Here is a 19,499-nt window from a genome sequence, read left to right on the forward strand (position 1 = left end):
AAAAAAAAATCCTCAAAGAAACTTGCATCTGTAGCTTCAAAATCTGCTGGCAAAGAAACCCTCTAGGCTTTAGTTTGATTTTAAGTAAGTCAGAATACATGAAAATATTTCAGAAATGAGAAATACCTCATTTGTGCCAGTATCTGAAGAAAGCAAACGCAGCGACCTTGAGGATTATAAACCCTCTTGCTCAATAATCATCTTTCATAATAATCACATTGAACCCCTGCAATCAAGTGGATTTGTAGGAAAAGTGCTAGTTTGACAAACCTTTATTTAGAAAACCGGGCATATTACAACATCACTAAATCATACTTGGACCCCCATTAGCCACCTGACCTCGTGCAATATAACATTTTGGCTAGAAGTGAGACTAGAAGTCCACACAATATTTATTGAACTGTTTATAACTTGCTGGAAGCTGAACATGACTATAAAGGAAAATCATCATCAAATTCATTTTTATCAGGCTCTTACAGGAACTGATTGTTGGTACTAAACCATTTTACTCAGTGGTCTAAAAAAAGATAAAAATCACGGCTAACAAAAGCTGAAAGCTGTGCAGGGATGGGAAAAGCAGTGTACATGAACAGACAGGTCCCCAGTATAAATCACAGCCTGCGCTGCTCAGGGAAGCAGACAGTAAAGCCAAAACCGTCACCTTTGGAAGTAAAAGATGCAGGCAGTTTTGACAGCGTCTTTCCAAAGGAAGGGGAAAACATGGTTACTTATCAGTTAAGGATGCTCCCCGAGGAATCTGGCGATAAGAGCAGCGCAATGCATTGCTCCAAGGAGTACCAAGGTTACGCAGACTCTTTTTAACCCTGGGAAGCCCGTGTTGAAATACTTGCCCCGTTCTTGTGTCCCCTGTCCAGGAGTACGCTGAAAACTGCAGCCGTAATGACGCAGAAAGCAGGCTTGACAGCCAGACGCTAAAGTTCAGCGGTGACAGTTTTTCAAGCAATAGATACACGGGTTCACTTGATTACATCAAAGATTTGTTCCTGTACAAATACTGAAGGGCTCATCAATCTAAAGGGAGATCCATGGCAATCAATAATCCAGGCGGGTTCAGATACCAAGCAAGGGCAACGCTAAGGCAAGAGGCAGGGAACCATTTTATCAGTTCTCAAATAACAAGCTGGAATCTTTATACTGGAAATCTTAAAAAATGGCGAGCCGTCTCTAGATTCTAAAGATATATTCTAATTCAACCAAGCATTAACTCAGGGCGTCCTGTGACAGACTCGTACAGGGTCAGACTAGACGAATAAAACAGATGTCTCTCTGCCTCAGCTTATTGAAGCCATTACTTTCTATATAACAAATAAAACATGCAACACTTTAAACAGCATTATTTGAAGGCAGATGTAGGCTGGTATAACATTTTGTATTTAATCTATGTAGCGATTAGGAAAACATAGTTACTAAGCTCAACATAATTGTTATAGATAGGGCATTAAATACATTTTGAAGCGAAAACACGTATGATTCATTGCAGGGTGAAAGGGGGAGAGTTGAGCAAGCTTTCTCCGAGAAGGCTGCATCTTCGGTTTGGCCCTACTTCAGCTCAAGTACCATGAGCCAAACCAGCACACAACGGCAACATGCTGTTTTTGGAAGAGCCTGGCTTTGGAAACAGCCCCAGAGCTCCCTGGCCTGAGCCAGCGAGCTGAGTAAAAGACCAAGCAATCATGTTATTGCCTGGCCACTTCTGAAAAAACCACCAGTATCTGGTAGCCAACTAGAATTCTAGATTAAAATTATTGCCAGAACTTATAAAATCGCAACAGTTGAGGAAAAAAGTGGATATTTAAATCTATATTTAGCCGGTAAAATTAAAGGTGGACTTTTCAGAATGTACCTGGTCAGGACAGTCACCAATTCCCAAATGACTTTTCCTAAAAACTACTCTTCTAGTTTCGTATTGTTTTTAATACAAAGTGATACTTAAAAATCAGAGCTCAGTCACCAGCAAGAAAACACCTACCAGTTAGCGCGAATTAAAGAAAAATATTAATAGGCTAATACTGTACGTTAGCAGTATATTCCCACTACACACGTTAGTTTTAAAGAGTGGTTTTGAAATTTTTTTAAAAATCAGTGGAATAGTTTATGCACCTGCCTAAGTATTAAGTATCAGAATGTCAAACACATAAGATTATTGTTACTTGTACAACTTTTCTTTTTTCTTTCAATAAAAACTACTCACCAAATGGCAAAATACCAGCAGTCCATGTTATCTTTCACCACAATTAGAAGAGGAAGACTGGTGGTTAATGTACAGCTAAAATGCTACGCTCTTCCCACTGCTTTTAGACATCACATCCCAGATTTAGAAGGCATCATTTACAACAATGCCAGACTGTCACCGTACAAAAGCGGTAATTAAACAGACTGTTAAGAGCATTTTCAAGAATGCCTTGGTTGTAAAAATTCTGCAGCAGCTATATGACATAAACCAGAAAAATATAATCTTCCCTATGATTGCAAAAAGTGAGCTTTGACAGATTTCACAGTGTTTGCTTTTGGGAGTTACTGAACTCCAAACACAACGTCACCCTTCGATGCAAGCTGTTTTCCTTCCACTGTTTAGTAGTCTAGCCTACTTGTATTAACTGTTTTCTTGATCTCTCCTTATACTAAATAACGGTTTCCCACTACTGCTATTCTTACCGCTCCTCAGCTGGTGCTGAGAAGGGGAAGCAGCAGCCCAGCAGGCCATGAAGAAAAAAAATCAAGTACCCCTCAACTACACTACTCGTTCCCAAACTTTTGGAGCCAGGCTGCTGTTGACATCCTCAATTTCACAGATCTCCGTGTCTTCCTCTCAAACGAAAACTTTGTAAAGAAGGGGCAACCACGTAGGTGGTTCCATCAAAACGTGAGGACTTGGGGAACAACTCATCCCAAACCTGCTCTGAGCACTGACATATTCTTCTTGTCTCATAGGCAAGTCTGCCCCACTGAAAGCTAGACCTAAGGAAAATAAACTGCCAACACAAACTGCGGTTGGAGAGAGAATCTGCTATTCATGCAACTGATTGTCTTTCAAGAAAACCTACTTTAAAAGCCACAAAGGGGCCATCATCTAGAGCAAACAATGTTTTTTTTAAAAAGCAGGTTTATGGGTAGGTGAAGTTATTCTGGTGGATATACAAATAATGTTTTTCAGAGCACGGTTTAATTACTGAATTAAGTCAGCTGAAGCCAGTACTGCTGTGAAGAGCCTTGGTTCCACTGCTTCCCCTGAAGTCTGGCTGAAAACAACCCCAACCAAAAGGAAAAAACCTCAGCTCAGTCAGCTCCTGCGTGGCTGAGCACACAGCCTCAAGAGCTCCAGCATGAGCACAAGGAAAGAAATGATTCATCAAGTAATCTTTGAAGCTGGGCTGAGGTGTGTTGATGCTTGAGATACAGAGGACTAACCCCTAGTGCAACCTAAGAAGAGGAAGCTCCTAACAGACAGTCCTTAGAGTAATTAAACTTTGAGCCTCGAAGAAAAAAAAAAAAAGAATGATTCATCATTTGATGTCTACGTGCTCATCCTCTCTGCTAGCGAGATACAATCCAAAACCAGCCTTATTCAGTGGAACCCCTGCTATAGCAACACTGCTACAGTTGTCCAGCACTCGATAAAGAGGGGACAAATCCAATCCACAACATATTTCTGACAAAAGGTCAGGTAAGAGCCGATGGGTTGTTGGTTTATCATTTCTTTCCCCCACCTCTTTGCCTAGCACCACTAAGGTAACTGGCTTTTTCCGCAAGGAGATTGAATCGATTACGCCTAGTAATTGGCATATAAGACTAGCGCTTCCCCAACCCCAAAACATTATTTGCACACTCATTCACTGTGACAAAGAAATGACAAACACCCTAGTGCCACAACAGCAGCCATGCCTTTCTTCTGGCTTACCTCTGCAATAGTGGACTTGCAGACTTCTCTGGCCACGGATTCAAACTTCGGATCTGTAGTCAGGTTCAGCTTGTAGTTCCACAAGAGCTATAGAGAGAGCATTTGCAGAAAGGGCGTTTAAGAGCTTTCCATAGAGAATGACAAATATTTTGCTTCAGAAAAGAATGAAACATTTATTCCGAATCTGTATCATCACCCTTCTACAGTGCCACAATCAATGCAAAGTCTCCTTGACAACAACTTTGTCCCTTCATTTCTGCAATAATTTTCTCATCTTGAACAAATTCAGACTGTTAAAAATCTCTCCATACGGTCATGAGCTGACTCATTAAAAGGAAATATATCTAAGACAATTTCATAACTGAAAGGATAAAACAATGAAAGCTGTAACTTGCTACCTCCTGCATATTTAGCAACGTCTTTAGCCCACCACACCTTTCTGTGCCATGGCTTGTCTGCCTGGTGCAAATGATCGAACAAAAATCAAGTCCTCAATATGAGCAGATTTCATGCTGAAAACCTAATAAAAGCCTAGCAAAAAAGGGACAACAATGCAGCTGGTCCCTTATTCACTTCCTTCTGTGAGGGGCTGCGACCAGACAACTTTTTGGATGCAGATATATTTCAAACCTACAGGAGGTTCTCTCTCTTGCTAAGCACCATGATACGTTAGAGGTTTGTGCTGGTTTGGGCTGGGATAGAGTTAACTTTCTTCACAGCAGCTAGTATGGGGCTGTGTTTTAGATTTGTGCTGGAAACAGTGTTGATAAAGCAGGCGTGTTTTAGTTACTGCTGAGCAGTGCTTACACACAGTCAAGGTCTTTTCTGCTCCTCACACTGCCCCACCAGTGAGTAGGCACAAGAAATTGGGAGGGGACACAGGCGGGACAGCTGACCCCAACTGACCAAAGGGATATTCCAGACCATACAATGTCATGCTCAGCATATAAAGCTGGGGGAAGAAGAAGGAAAGGGTGGGACATTCGGAATAATGGTGTTTGTCTTCCCAAGCAACCGTTACACATGATGGAGCCCTGCTTTCCTGCAGATAGCTGAACACCTGCCTGCCCATGGGAAGCGGTGGACAAATTCCTTGTTTTGCTTTGCTTCCTTGCGTGGCTTTTGCTTTGCTTATTAAACTGTCTTTATCTCAACCCACGAGTTCTCACTTTTACTCTTCCGATTCTCTCCCCCATCCCACCTGGGGGGAGTGAGCGAGCAGCTGTGTGGTGCTTAGTTGCCGGCTGGGACTAAACCACAACAAGGTTATAGACTGCAAAATGCCTCGATAAGGATGACTGTTCTTCTAGGAGCCAGAGATGAGCTCACATTGGAGCCCCGATGCATTTGGTCATTGTGCAAGAATCAATCTTGGGCAAGTCACACTCTGCAGATCCATAGACATCCCAGATGTCCTCCTGAGGCACCATAAAGTAAAAATACAGGGTAAGATAGCAAAACCCCAGCAAATAAATAGCTGAGATGTTACCTGAGAAAAGCTCTACTAGCTCATCTGTTTTTCTCTAAGAATTTAAGTTGCATTTAAACATTTTTCATTAAGATTAAGTAGTTTTAAAAATTAATTTCTAATACCCTGCCTCTGTGACAAAATCAAATATCAAAGCAATACACAGTTTGGTCGAACTTCATTTTGCAGTTTCAATTGTAAACAAAATGCTACGAAAACACAAAAACATGCTCATACACAAGGAAAGCAGTTTTACATCATCTCCAAGAGGGGCGGAAGCACACACAGAGAAGTAAAAATGGAATCGGCACAGCTGCACTGTCTTCCACACCTCACATCGTGGAGTTGTGAAAAGTTAAAAAAAAGAGGACATGATGGGATCCTAGGGTATTTCAGAGGGAGAAGTTGTAGAGATACAGGTTTAATAGATAAAAGTGAATAACAGGGAACCTATCCTCACAAAGAATGCTGTAGAGCTCTCCCAGCCGGATCAAAAGGACAAGAATGAGGTCCAACACCTCTGCATTTGTAATCTTGAATTTTGGAGAGTCTCGCAATGAGATGCTCTCCAAAGGAACCTTCCCACAGACAGAAGGAAGGTTAAACTTGCAGCTTAAAAATCCAGATTTTAGTGCTAGGCAGTATTTTCCCTGGAGATGATCAGCAGTTGTACTATCAAAGACTGCAGAGAGGGGCAAAGAAAGCATTTGGAAAGTGAGACGTCTCTCTCTGGTCTAGCTTTTGATCACTCCCCTTCAATTTCTGCCTGGGAAAAATGAGACTTTGCCCACACTTCTTATTCCTGAATGGCTTCTGTAATCCACAGCAGCCTGAGATCTGCCTTGTGGCAAGAGACGCTGTCATTTAATCCAGCAGAGGAAAGGTCCAGCTTTGATTTCTAGAATTCTCAATTTCTTCTTCATTCCGGTAATTTCTGTTGGCACATTTAAATGTCAGGTAGATACGTTTTAATTGCTGAAGTCTTTGCTTTTTCAAAAAAAGACTTAAACAGAAACATGATGTGCCCTTCACCTGATCCAACCCTGCACAACAGAGAATTACAGCTGCCATGAAGTCAGGCAGCGCAGTGCTAAAGGTTAATTTATAAACACAGTTGGAAATTACTAGTTGTACAGCATGGCCGGGTTTCATTTCTGGAATATATCTTCCAATAATAAACCAAAATACAGGTTCTCAAGCATCTGAAACCAAGACCGTCATTGAGGCGTGCACTTGTCTGTGTCCAGGGCTAACCCAACAATTACGAACCTTGATACGGTGTATTCTAACAGAATGCAAATGAGAGAAGCCAAAGGAAACCTAATACCAACCTTAGCTCTGATGATTTTTTTTTTTAGAGTCTCGGGATTTGAAGAGCCAGCTTGACAGCCTGAAAACTGGCTAACAGTTTGCTCACTGTTAAACACAGCGCCGAGAGGAAATCTGTTCTAAACCCAGCCAAGTGGTTCAAACTGCCTCTAAATATCACACCCCCACAGCATTTTCCAAGCAAGTCTAAGAATTTAGCAGCTGTGAAAGCAATACAGAAGGCTTCAACAGCTGAAATTAAGAGTTTAAATTCAGTACCGTTCACATCTTTCCCAAAAGGAGCACATCATGCTGCTCCCAGTAACTCACGGGAACCACCCCCCAACTATAAAATAGGAAAGACGTCTGCTATCCTCCTCTGATACACAAGTACAGTTTATAAAGCTCTTAGATATGTTCCGCTCTGACGTCTCCAGTAAGACCATAGTGTCTATACTGGGTTAAAGAAGTCACCTCGTGTTCCTCCTGCACAGGCCAGTACAGAAACCCAAACGTGTCCTGATTAATGCCTTTTGCAAGCTACCAAACTACGCAAAATACTGAAGGTTGGTAAGGGATGTAAGGTGCAAATGCCATAGCTAGAGACTGAGTAAAAACAAAGCAGTACTTACGTGATTGCAGTCTGAAGAGATTTCATTATCTGGCTGAAAAGAGAAAAAAGGAGCGTCAGTTCACTACTGATGTGATGCATTTAACATACAGAAGAGTATAAACTTATAGAAACTAACATACTGTCAGCTCGTTTTCATCGTAAGAAACAATTTGACATAAGTGATAGGAAATTTTAAAACCTGCATAGTAAGAGTGATGATATCTGATACCAAAAAGATCAAAATAACAGGTACTTTAGACACAATGCCGTCTTAACTCTACAGAACATAAATGACACAAGAGTAGCAGCATTTATGTAGACGCTGCAAAAACATAATGAACATGCTTGTGTGTGGCCCGATTGCCCAAACTAAGAGCATCCGTGGCAAAAAACAAAGATGCTGTAGTAAATTTCTAAAGAAAAATATGTTTCATGCATACAACTGAGGGAGGGCAGTAGGACTGGCTTCCCTGGCCCAGATCGAAGTGTTTGTATTCCCCATTTGAGAGACAACCTCTTTTCTTTCAGCTGTACATAAAGGGGCCGGTCCAAAGCAGTCCTGAGATTTACACCTTCAACCACGAGAACCTGGTAAGATCCAATGTTCATACATCATTTCAAATTACTCGCTGTATTCTTTATTTTATAGTAATGAAGGTACTGCTATGTCCTCATGACAATCCAGCTGACAAGTCCTAACACACAGCCTCCACCAGACCAGTTAGGGTGTTTGAGAGAAACACCTACGCTCCCCGGGGAGCCGCTTTGGAAAGAACTCCGGCTGCAAACCATCCTGTCCTCCTTCCAGCCCGAGAAGCTCTCTCAATGGTGAACTCCTTGAAAAAAAGTTAATCCTACAAATCCGTATCTCATCTCCATAGCGAAACAGCACAAACGCAGGACAAAATCCCCGTGCCCATCATACCCACAGAAAAATCAACCCTGACTCACAAAGTCTCTGCTTCCACTGATATTTAAGACGCCAGACAGCATGCTCCAAGAACCACAGACACTCAAAACCACTCAAAGCTTAAACACTTCATTGACGCTAACACGTCAGACCTCAGATATTTGACGTAAGACAAGTAGCATTTCACCCGTTTCGGAATCAAGCAGCCTACATACCGCAGAGTTTTTCGGTGCAAGTGTTTGCCGCTGCACGACGTGTTACGCCAACACTTGCCCCATTGCTGCTGCTTCGGAGAGCAGGAACACAAGTTTATGAGAAAAAGAGAGCATGGGAAACGTTTCCAAGTCCTTAATTACAGTCATTATTAAGTAAAGCACTTTTATTTTGTAGAGCAGGAAGTGGCAGAAATTACCTCTCCACTTAGAACATAAAAACCAAAACGGTACCTGAAGGATCACAGTAATTAATTGCAGTTTGGTCAGACTGCCACCATCTAAAACTGTGTCTCCCAAAGTAATCATAAATTTGAAAATCAGCATATCAACTTTTTTTAAAAGGCCAGCAGACACCTGCTCATTATCCTCAGACTGCAGAAACTGAGCGTCACAACTGAAAACTAAGATGACATCCAAATTGCGCTATTTTAAAGCAGCCTTTAAGACCAACATTATCATGACTTGCAAGGTGGTTTTTTCCTTAATTTTCTGCACCCACCCTAATCATTCAGCAACAGACGGAGGTTTTAGGCTAAGCTAATTTCAAAAGCTGAGAGTCAGAATGCCCTTCACTGAAGTTGCTGCCTCAGTCTTTTAGTCAAGGGTAGTTTCTTTATAAAAATATATAGGCTAGCAGTGTAATTCTCCTCTAGAGGACAGGACTTACTAACACATCTTCAAGCAGAAGAATTTGTAAGGGCCAGAGCACACTTTCCCAAAACCCTTCAGTTGCTTCAGTTATTTTTGCATCCTCCAGCCTAGTAACCTTTGCTTCAGATCCACCAAAGATTAAAGCTCAGTTTTTCTGGAAAGATGAGCCCAAGAAGATAACAGACTGGTTCTCACTGACTCGGGAAGCTTAAACAAGCTTTTCTTGAAATACACAACATTAAAATACTGCACATTGAAATATCGGCCCTCCCTGCACTCTGCAGCAAACCTCAGCTCTGAGAAATCAAGCTTTATTCTTCTGAGAAGAGTAATGGAAGTTAAACGGGACCTTAACTAAGCTTTAGTACCGCATACATGCGCAGTTCAGCACTTAAATATGCAAAAGCATAAGACCTAGCCAATAATCCTTTAAATGTGGAACAAGATGACCACCTGCTAGCTAAAAGCTGTGCTCCTTCTTCCCTCTTACCATGGCAAGTGTAGGAGAGGAGGGTTTAACGGCAATGCTGACCTGCTTCTCCCAACTTAAGTGAAGCAAAAGGAGAAAAATAATTCTTTTAATCTTGTGTCTGATTAACTGAAGGGCTGAGTTTGAGGAAAGGGAAGGAAAATCTCCCCAGTGCAACCCGCTCCAGTTCTGCCTTCCTAAGGAGACAGCCCGTGGCCCTCCATCCGCTACATCCACCCAAGAAACTTTCCAAACAAGAGCTGTTTCAGAACAGTATGCTTGTGTAGCAGGAGTCATGAAAAAAAAGGTAAGTTTCAAATTACCACTAAGAGAAGTTGAGGAGCAAGAAAAGCTGCATTGTGTCCTTCCCACGTGGTGAGCCTCAGGAACACGGCAGCTCAGAGACCCCGCGGCAGGGGAAGGAGGAGAGCAGCCCAGATGGGCACCGTGTGCTAGTCGAGGCGTTTTAGGAGAGGAAGCTGCCGGCAAGGAGGACGTTCCACCGATTAGTGAGGGAGAAGGACTCCTCTTACATCTCTTAATTGAAGGATTAAAAACAGACTTTACGGAAAGTACATGTGCCTCTGGGCTCACAGAAGCTTTTGCTGTTTAGCAGCTTCAGTGGGAATATATTGCCTCCCTTTGCAGTTCTCTAAAAAGCTCTCCAAACTCCTTTGCGCACTAACACTCACATTCCAGAGCATGAACACCACTTCCTACCTCCCAGGAAAAGCAGAGCTGAGAACAAGTACCAGCTATAAGAAAACCTGAACAGAAAAAGCATTTCCTTCCATTCAAAACACACACAACAGACAAATCGTACTGCATTAGTATTGTGAACTCTACAGGGAAATTCAAAGGTTTGTATGAAGTCATATCACCACCATTCTATGAGGTCGTCAACACCGTTGTGTTTAACAGTGCCTTTTCTCATCCACCAGATCTCAAATCACTGAAACAAGCTGCGACAGCCCTTTCTAAATCTCTGTTTCAGCAGCAGTATGAAACTAGGTCAAAACTATACAGCAAATGAGCAACCCACCACCACTACCTGGGCTCAAGGAGGCACAAGGCGCTAATGTTTTAGCTTCAGAAACAGACCATCATCATGCTGTTTTCCAGTAATACTTATCTAGTCATAGACAGATCACGAACCAGAGTCGTGCATCACCATCGAGTGAAGAGCACACTGCCAGGGTACAATTACTGTCACCCCCACAGCTTGAGTCAGACCCCCTTTTCAGCTGTGTGGACAAAACAGACTTGATTTGGTCTTACTTCATCACATCCTTAAACAGTAATTCACACCATTGGATTCTGAAAAGCAAGGTAAGAATCCTAATCAACTACTGCAGATGAAACTCAAGGTCTTGGGAGAACTCTTTGCAGGGATTAATTCAATCACCAGCAGCTGCTTGACCTTCCTTTCCTTTGCTCCCTTGCAAATGTCATGCAAATACAAGAGCCTGAAGTCAACCACACAGGTGCCTTTATTCCCAAATTTTAATCCCTCCTTAGAGCAGAACAGGGGATGACAGCAGATATTGCCACTATTCTTTTAAGGCAAGAGTAGCAGCGCACTTGCTGAAAAGTAAGGCCCAGGCATATCTCAAATACTAACTATGGATAATCTTCAGGCATTGAAGACAACAGACTTTGGACCTGCTCAAGCAAAAACCACTGAGAACCAGCATAGAGCAAACAAGCAAAATAAAAAGGCAACCGGCTTGTGGATGGGAGGAACCCAGCAGATGTTCTCTCCCTAAATTCAGGAACAGATTGTGAAAAGATCAAACAAGACAGTTAGGAAAGGATGCTAACTAAAGCAGCTACCTTCCCGTGAAAGAGAGGGTAGGCACAAGTCCAACCCCACTGCCAGTGTTCCCCAGTTTATTGCACTGTCACACGTATGATACACTACAGAGCACAGTGCATATGGATACGCAGTACAGGCAGCTCATGGTTCCCAGCCACAGCGCTGAAGTTTTCCACTCTGACCTAAACACACACGTTTATCACTGATACCTGTAGAGAAACAGCAGAGCAGGCCTGCTGACCCAGGAGCTTCTAACAAAGAGGCTATCAGGCTGATAAAGGGAAAATCGCTTCTCAGCTGTGTCCTTCCCACAGATAACAGCAATCCCTTCACACTGAACACACCCAGCCGGGACAGCAAACTCACAATAAAGTGATTCAATCCACAGGTATCAAGCTAGCTAGACTTACGACACCAGAAAACAGCACAGGCTAGACACAAGGTAGTGATCAAAGAGAGATCGGAGGGAGCCACCCTCCTGCAAACCTGATCCCTTCCCGAGGCAACCACTAGAAATGATTCTGCAGAAGAATCTGTGGAAACAAGAGCAGATACAGTAGTCTAGGCAAGAATCAACACAGCTTTTGTAAAAGGAGAAAAACCACATATCACACAACCACCCATGCTTCAAACCTACTGAAACATCCTGGAGCTCTGTGCCAACAAGCATATGGCTACAGTAAACGGTTTTCACGCATCCTGCAATCCTGGAAGAGTCATGTGTGATAAAAAAAAGTTAAAACCAGTGATAATTTAAGTTCAAAACAGATGAGAAGACTTCGTAATTTAATGACACATTTAGTGAGCAATAAAAGTTAAACTTGTTAAGCTGAGCTTCAAATACTCTCTAACGCCAGTGAACTGTTAGTACTAAAAACAAACCCAGTGTTGTCATGTCAGCAAAAAAACCTCTACACTTAGATTCATGCTTTGAAAAAAGCCCGTTTGCAGCACGGTACTGTGCATATATCATATGCACCAAAGTTACCAAGCTCCTAGCTTCCATATACTCTGCTTATTTCACATAAATAATTTTTTCCCCACTTACAGAGAGCCAAAGTCTGCAATGCTGCAAATCATTTGACCGAATAGTTATTTCCACATTGGTTAGGCACTCCTAGTTCATGCAAACTTAACAATACAAGTTATACACAAACACCTAACAACCGCCTCCAAACATACACAGAACTTTGCGTACAAAAGTCAATTTATCAGGACCAGCAGCAATTTTTTAGCCACCCTGCACACACAAAGCACAAGTAGCAAATCACCCCAAACCAAATTCTGCAACTGTTTTTCACTGTTTTAATCAAATTCTAGATTACACAAACTTTTCCACCTATGCTGACATTTTATATCCTCCATGGGTATGACACCACGAAGACAAGCATGCTCATTCAGAAAAGACAGCACAAAGCAAGATCAAAAAACCCCAGCGCAACGTCTGTGTGTCCTTCTGGCCCAGCAGCCAGGGAAAAAGGAGCCAAGGATGAAGTGGGCCTTGTCCACTTGTACTTTGAGGATCCAGTGTTCAGTACCTGCTTCAAACACCAAGGAAGTTCAATGAGTCTTATCTTTTCCTATGTAGCTTTGTTAAGAAGTCAATAGAATTTTAGTAATTGCCATTTTTTGCTTGTTTCACATTTACTTGACACTAAGCAAAGTCTTCAGCAGGCTGCATGCCCTTCCTCCACGGCAGAGATCCCTCCCTGTGCAAATACCATAGGCAGTAAAGCAACAAATAGAGGCAGTAAAGCGACAGAAAACGCTCAAGTTTTAATTCTGATGCATTGAAAGTGACCACAGATCATAGTGCAATTAAAGGAAACACACCCATTCCATTCACCTAACAAGCCAAAGATCTTTGCTGGTTATTTCTTACCAGCAGATCACTTTCTCCCAGCTGGCTGTTCCTGTGCAAAGCTGCAAGGCGGGTGCTTGGAGACGTGGGGCGGCACAGCTGCTCTGTGCTGGAAGTGCCACGCTCTGTGCAAAACAGCCCACTTGCACAAGCTATTCCTGTCCCTGCCGCTTCTGCCTCCCTGTATGGGGGACTCTCAAGCCCTTAAGCCCTCTTAGCAGGGACCTTTCTCATTTCAACGCTGATCCACGCATCAGAGCACGTTCTAACACTCAGCACGATCAAAGCAAACTCATCCCAGATGTTTATTTGTTCTTCCCTTAGTCCCCTCTCTTCCTCTTGTTGGAGGCTTTCCAGCCAGTCCCGATGCATTGTGGAGCAAGACAGACCCTGAAATTACGTGTTTGCTACAGAAGTTTGGCAGCACTGCTACCAGATAGAATGTTTCCCATAACACTCCTCCACTAAGCTACTAAGCATAGCACCGACACCGAGCTGCAGATCCAGCCAGGTTGTTTCAGCATTTGCTCCTGGAAAGCACTCTCACAACGCTGGCAAAAGACTTAAGAGACTGAAAGGCATGTAAGGATGCTGGTAGTGTCACAAGGGAGGAGGAAAGCAGAGCTGTTAGAAAGAGCCGGGTGAAACCACAGCAGACTGCTTAACCGACCTGATACCCCACCGATCGAGGTGGCGGGGAGTCCGCTGCCTTCCGCATCCCGGCCGCTGGCTCCATCTCACGGCAGAGTCCAAAACTCAGCAAATTAACAGAAAAGCTGTTCACCATTTTAGAGTTTTCTGCCAGGCTAGTGTGAACGCACTTACGGAAGAGTCCCACCTGCACCAGTCAGGACACTGGGAAATCACAGTGGCATCTCCACCTGCAGCATCAGCCAGCCCATACATCTATTTAAGCCACGCTGAGACGACCTACCTCTGAAACTACCTCCCTGGATGACTCTCTGCCCTTAACCCCCACCAGAAACATCCCAGAATAACTGAAGAGTATTCCAGCAGAGTGGCAAAATGGACAGCATGGGTTTCGGCAGTACTGCACAGCATCTGCTGGGGGATGCAGAGAAATGAGTGAAGAAAGGAACAGAGGTCCCAACAAGTAATTCCAGTGCAACAGCTAATGACAAAGCTTTTATCAAATATGTCCACCATCTCTTAGTAAGTCAAATTTCATCACTTATTCTCAATACAGAGACTTCACACCTTTTGACTGTGCGTACTCTATAGTACCCTAGGTTGAGCTTAACTTTACAGAAAACTTCCAAAAAGCCATGAAGAGTTCACAAACAAAATTCAGTTTTACACAAAATAAAAGGTTGCTGTACTTGGTGTGGCAGAGCCCGTCTCCCAAGAGGAGCACGTTATCCTAACCATGCTTTGCTCCTCAGAGAATAAAGTTTTGGATGCACATGGCCCGGAACTAGAGAAATCCTTTCTAAATTAGCTTTGTACAGAAGCTACAAAAAGAGTTCATACCAAAAGCTCTGTGTCCCAAGGCACACGGAAAGCGCAGCACTCAAGCGCAGGTTTCAGAGCGAACACTGCTTACTCATCTCCCCACTCCCACAACTTAATGAAGTGTTATGCTGCAAAGCAAAGCAATCAAGCTCCGACATTCCCCACTTGCAGGCGGCTTCATTACACTACCATTGCTCATGTGCCAATAGTATCTCTAATCATTACCAGGCTCCCCCACCAAGGGCTCTTGCTTCATTCAGCATGAACAGAGAACAATGCTCTAAACACTCAACCAGCCAATATTCATATTTGTCTTTGTTAGCCAACGCGTGGGCTCATGACTCCAATTTTCCACACTGAAAGCCATACAGTGCTCCCAAAGATCCCTCCCCAGGAGCATTTTCCTCCCGCTCTTTCAACAAGGCACACGTGTCACATCAATCAGGGCACCTATCCTCACCAAGGCTCAATAAGCATCTCATGCCCATCGTTCAGGGCACAAGCAGCACTGCTTTCATCCAGATGATTTACATTCACACATTCCACCTCTGAAGCAAAATAAGACGAGCATCCAAACAGGTGGGAAGCAGACTCAGCTATTTTTAACTCCTGCCGGCTATTCTATTTAGAGGCAATAAAAATCAAATACCTCAAAGAAGCCATTTCAGCCTTAACCACAAACCACAAGAACAACAATTTCATTTTGAAGTCTTCCCTCCTTCCTTCACGACAGTGGTGAGAGCCCTACTCTTCCCCCCCAACTGCCCCAACTTTTTAAGGATAGAGACAAAATAAACCTGGAGTTACCTCTCACAGCTGTCAGTATTTCAGATCAGAGCAATGGAGGCACAACTACATTTAACATCAGTACTTCCGAACAGTGCTGGACGTTACACACGGATAAACAGGCCTGCAAAAGTTCTTGCACAAGACCCAGCACTAGTCCCTCGCTGTTACAAGAAAAGGACTATTTTAGCTTCCCATGCAATAGTCAGCATCTGTTTTGTCACCTTGCAGTGCCAAAGGCGGGGGGCAGGATGTACCAAGGGACCCCGCTTGCCAGTTTTGCGGTGCTTCTACCCTGCAGGGGATTCCCTGAATGCACAAAGCCTCCTGGACCCCGGCTGTCAGTCCAGCTGCCTTCCCGCGAGATGAAGCGCGATGGGGAAGTCTCCCTGAAAAGCAAGAGCAACCTTAGCACAGGCAGCGTTCAGCCACTTCTAACAGCAGGATTTGAAATAAAACACTGGAATTTTCTTCAGAAGATCCACGGGGCCCCAACACATCACTTGCTTCTTCCCCGCAGTAAGAGGCAGGTGAAGAACGAGAGCCCTGAACCAGGCAACTCCCTGCTGTTAAAATAAACCATTTCAGTTCTTCTCACGCTTCAGCGTTAACCACGCTTTGCCTTTGTCAGCCCCTGTAGGTGTCAATTTTATCACAGTACTATCCAAAAAATGAAAAAACACTACGACAAACGCTCAACGACCATGCCCAGCCACCAGCCTCTCCTCAGCTGCGTCCATCCTCTCCTCCCTCATTACAACACTCACAAGCTCACTGAAAAAGCTGTAGGTACTGCACAGCCGCCGGGAAAACCCGACGGCGACCTGAGGCTCCCCCATGCTAGGGTGACAGCAATTAATACCCTGTTAAGACACGTTCCAACATAAGTTCGTTATATCAAACATAACATGGGAGCTGAGAAGAGCCATGCTGCACACAAGCTCTTGACTTGGCACCACTTGCAAGGGCCAGACGTCTGGGTTTTAAAATACGTTAAGAGATCAGCCTATGTCAAAAAAAGCTGGACTTGCTACGTTATACATTCTCCAATTATCCCAAAGAAACTTCTCTGTTGAAAACTTTCTGGCTATTCAAAATAGCACATCCTGTTACACTAGAGAGGCAAAAGTCACCAAGAGAGGCTATTATAAATTCACTTAAGGAACAGCACTGCCTTTGTACGCAGTGGGAATATGTGCAAATAAGCACAAAGTGTTAAAGCATATTAAGGTCTCCAGCACAGCCCACAGCTGCAGCTTGCAAGCAGCATCACTCCGTGACAGAGAATTAGGACACTGCCTCGGCAGGCCAGAGGCTTCTCCAGCCCTGTATGAGTTTCCCCCACGGGATCTGTTTTGCTGGACTCTCACCATCACCTGCTGAACTCAGCGGGATAAACTCTGTAGCCTATTTTTAGGGAGTCCTAGAAACAGCACGGTGCCCTGCTTCCATTTCGAGTCCGTCCCATACGGGAAGAGCTGCCCATGAGATGCACGTCCAAAATAACCCCTGTTCCCTACGTTACCCTGCACTGCAGAAGGCAGTGAGCTGTGCTTCCCAAACACCGGTCAGGATAAGCCAACCGAAGCCTTAGTCACGAAGAGGTACCCACCACCAGCCTCCGACCAAGAAACTGAAGAAATTCAAGAGAGTACAAGCAGCCAGAAGTCAAGTCCTCTCTCCTCGCACACTGGAGAACCGAAACAACCATCGAATCCGTCTGATAGATGATAGGTGGGTGCTTCTGCTCTTGAAGCCATCGGTACACAGCTCAGGAACCTGCTAACACACTGCCGCAGCAAACCTTTCCTTTCCGCCTCCGGGAACTCATCACCAACTTCTGACAAACGAGCTTTTTCCGCACACATGGACAAAATAGGTTCTCAATTACAGCTGCATTCACTTCAATACCTTGAAGCTGAGGCACTGAACGGGAACTGAAAAGAAAGAGTAATTTTTTCCTAATCATTAGAAAGAAAAAAACCCCACTTATTCTCAAATCTCAAAGGTCAAAATGACCAGGAAATGACTAGACTGATGTATTAACAATTTTTCCATGTAAAACAACTGTTCTGATCCAGTATTTAAGTTGAGTACTTCAGTTCTACTTTAACAATACTCATCTTCTGCATTTTAATGAAGTTTCCATTTCTATCCAAAAGCAGCTTGATGCATGGTAAAGTAATTCAGTAGATAATGTATTGCCATTTTTAAACATTATTAAAAAAAGATAGAAACATTAAGATGCAAGCATTTAAATAATTACAGATCATATCAATTTAGTCAGAAAATATACCAAGCTTAGCAATAAAAGCTAAAATTATCTGCAAAATAATATTCCCAGACTAGAAAGCTCTAGAAAAATTACTAGAGTGTTCAAGCAAGACTGAAATTATTCAAATCTAAGCTTCTTGCTTATTTAAATCAATCTGCCTGGGAGCCACACAAATTGTGGTAAATCGATTTCCCTAGCGTCTGGTTCTCCTTTCGTAAGAGCCACGACAAGAAAAAGGAAAAGACCAGAAAGACAAGATGAAATCAGCTGATTCACAACATCGTTAGGCGTTCTGCATTCAGACAGATTATACATCACAGCGTTAAACCAAGTTATAAATGTCTTGGCAAGTAAAGGCAGCCGGGCACAGTGACTCACGCCAGAGCTGCTAGGTGCAGCGCTCAGTCGCAGACCTCAGCACCAGCATCAAAATCAGAAATGCCATGTTTCTTCATGGAGACTCATGCAATGCAGCATGGCTAACAGACTTTATTTTACTTTACTACCTCATCTCTACTATACTTCAGCAACACACAGCTGGATTTTTATATGTGCAAGTGTATGAAACAGATTTTCAGCAAACCTACAGTGTTAATGTCTTTACTGATGCGAAAAATATAGTAGTGCTTCATTCCTGCTTGGCCAAAAGGTAGAGCACGCCATTCAAAAGAAGTCCTATTGAAAAGCATGACATATTTGATTAAATAAATGCTTAGAGCATTTAGCTAAGGAATTGTGCCGGTATAAATGGCAGCTTGTTTAAGCTTGATAAAAAAGCAAGATAAAAAAATAAATCAACAAACCCTAAGGCAGCATCAGAGAGCAGTTTCTAAGACTTACCCTTTGCTACGAGCTAACCATGCGGTCTTCAGCGAGAAAAGCCATTTGAGCTTTTTTTCAGCACCAAGTTTTTGCGCACACCGAATGAAAGTGATAGCTGTCTGTTCATTTCTCCCAGGGGAGCTGCATTTCATATGAAAACACAGAAACACTTACTATACACATCTGCACCAATAAGGAAATGAGTCATCAACCCACTGGCAGGCCTGATTCATAGCACAGCGCGCTCGGGCTATTTAGGAATCTGCGTACAGAATACAGGGGAAAGGCAGATGCAAGCCACAAGTCATTCTAAGAGACTAGATATAAAACACAAACTAATTTAAATGCTTTTTTTTTTTTTAACTCTTTTGCTTGGGCATAATTTCTTCAAAAGCACAGGACCAGCGTGGTATTGTACACAGCCGCAGAACTTTTCACCTGGATGAATCATAATGTTTTCTTTATATAACTGGAAGAAAAGCAAACTCTAATGTTTATTTTAACTCTGGAGAAAATCACTGGGATTCTGTTCCACAGAAAAATCAACATGAATAAGTCTTTACAGTCACTGCTAAGGCAAGGTTTCCATGGGATTAGTAACAAACCACCGAATAAAAATTCTGCTTGCCTTCAGAACATGCAAATAAAAGCCCTGTTCCAGGACCAAACCAAGTACCTTCCTTCACCACATTGCTTAAAGGATTAAAACAAAGAAAACTGTACATATATCACCTTATTTAAGCTCTGCACTTCCTCAAGAGGTTAGATAGGGGTTTAATTTAACCTTGTTCCCGGGAGAAGCCCGGGGCACTGAGGTGCAGCACGCTTTTCCACAGGTACTGGTCTTCTCTGCCATAGAAGCTTGGCTTTTCATGGATTTTGTATTATTGAGAGCTCCTTTCCAAAAAGCACT

General features: G+C 43.2%; 1 protein-coding gene across 1 annotated transcript in view; it reads right to left on the minus strand.

Annotated features, from left to right (window-relative positions):
* Window positions 1-19,499, minus strand: part of GLG1 (golgi glycoprotein 1) — an 87,339-nt gene that overhangs the window by 40,788 nt on the left and 27,052 nt on the right. Inside the window, exons 2-3 of the mRNA XM_059824699.1 lie at window positions 7,328-7,360; window positions 3,920-4,006 (exon numbers count right to left, since the gene is read on the minus strand). Coding sequence (XP_059680682.1) covers window positions 3,920-4,006; window positions 7,328-7,360 — 120 coding nt within the window. The remainder of the gene's footprint in view (window positions 1-3,919; window positions 4,007-7,327; window positions 7,361-19,499) is intronic.

The sequence above is a fragment of the Gavia stellata genome, chromosome 15 (genome assembly GCF_030936135.1).
Source record: "Gavia stellata isolate bGavSte3 chromosome 15, bGavSte3.hap2, whole genome shotgun sequence".
NCBI lineage: Eukaryota > Metazoa > Chordata > Aves > Gaviiformes > Gaviidae > Gavia > Gavia stellata.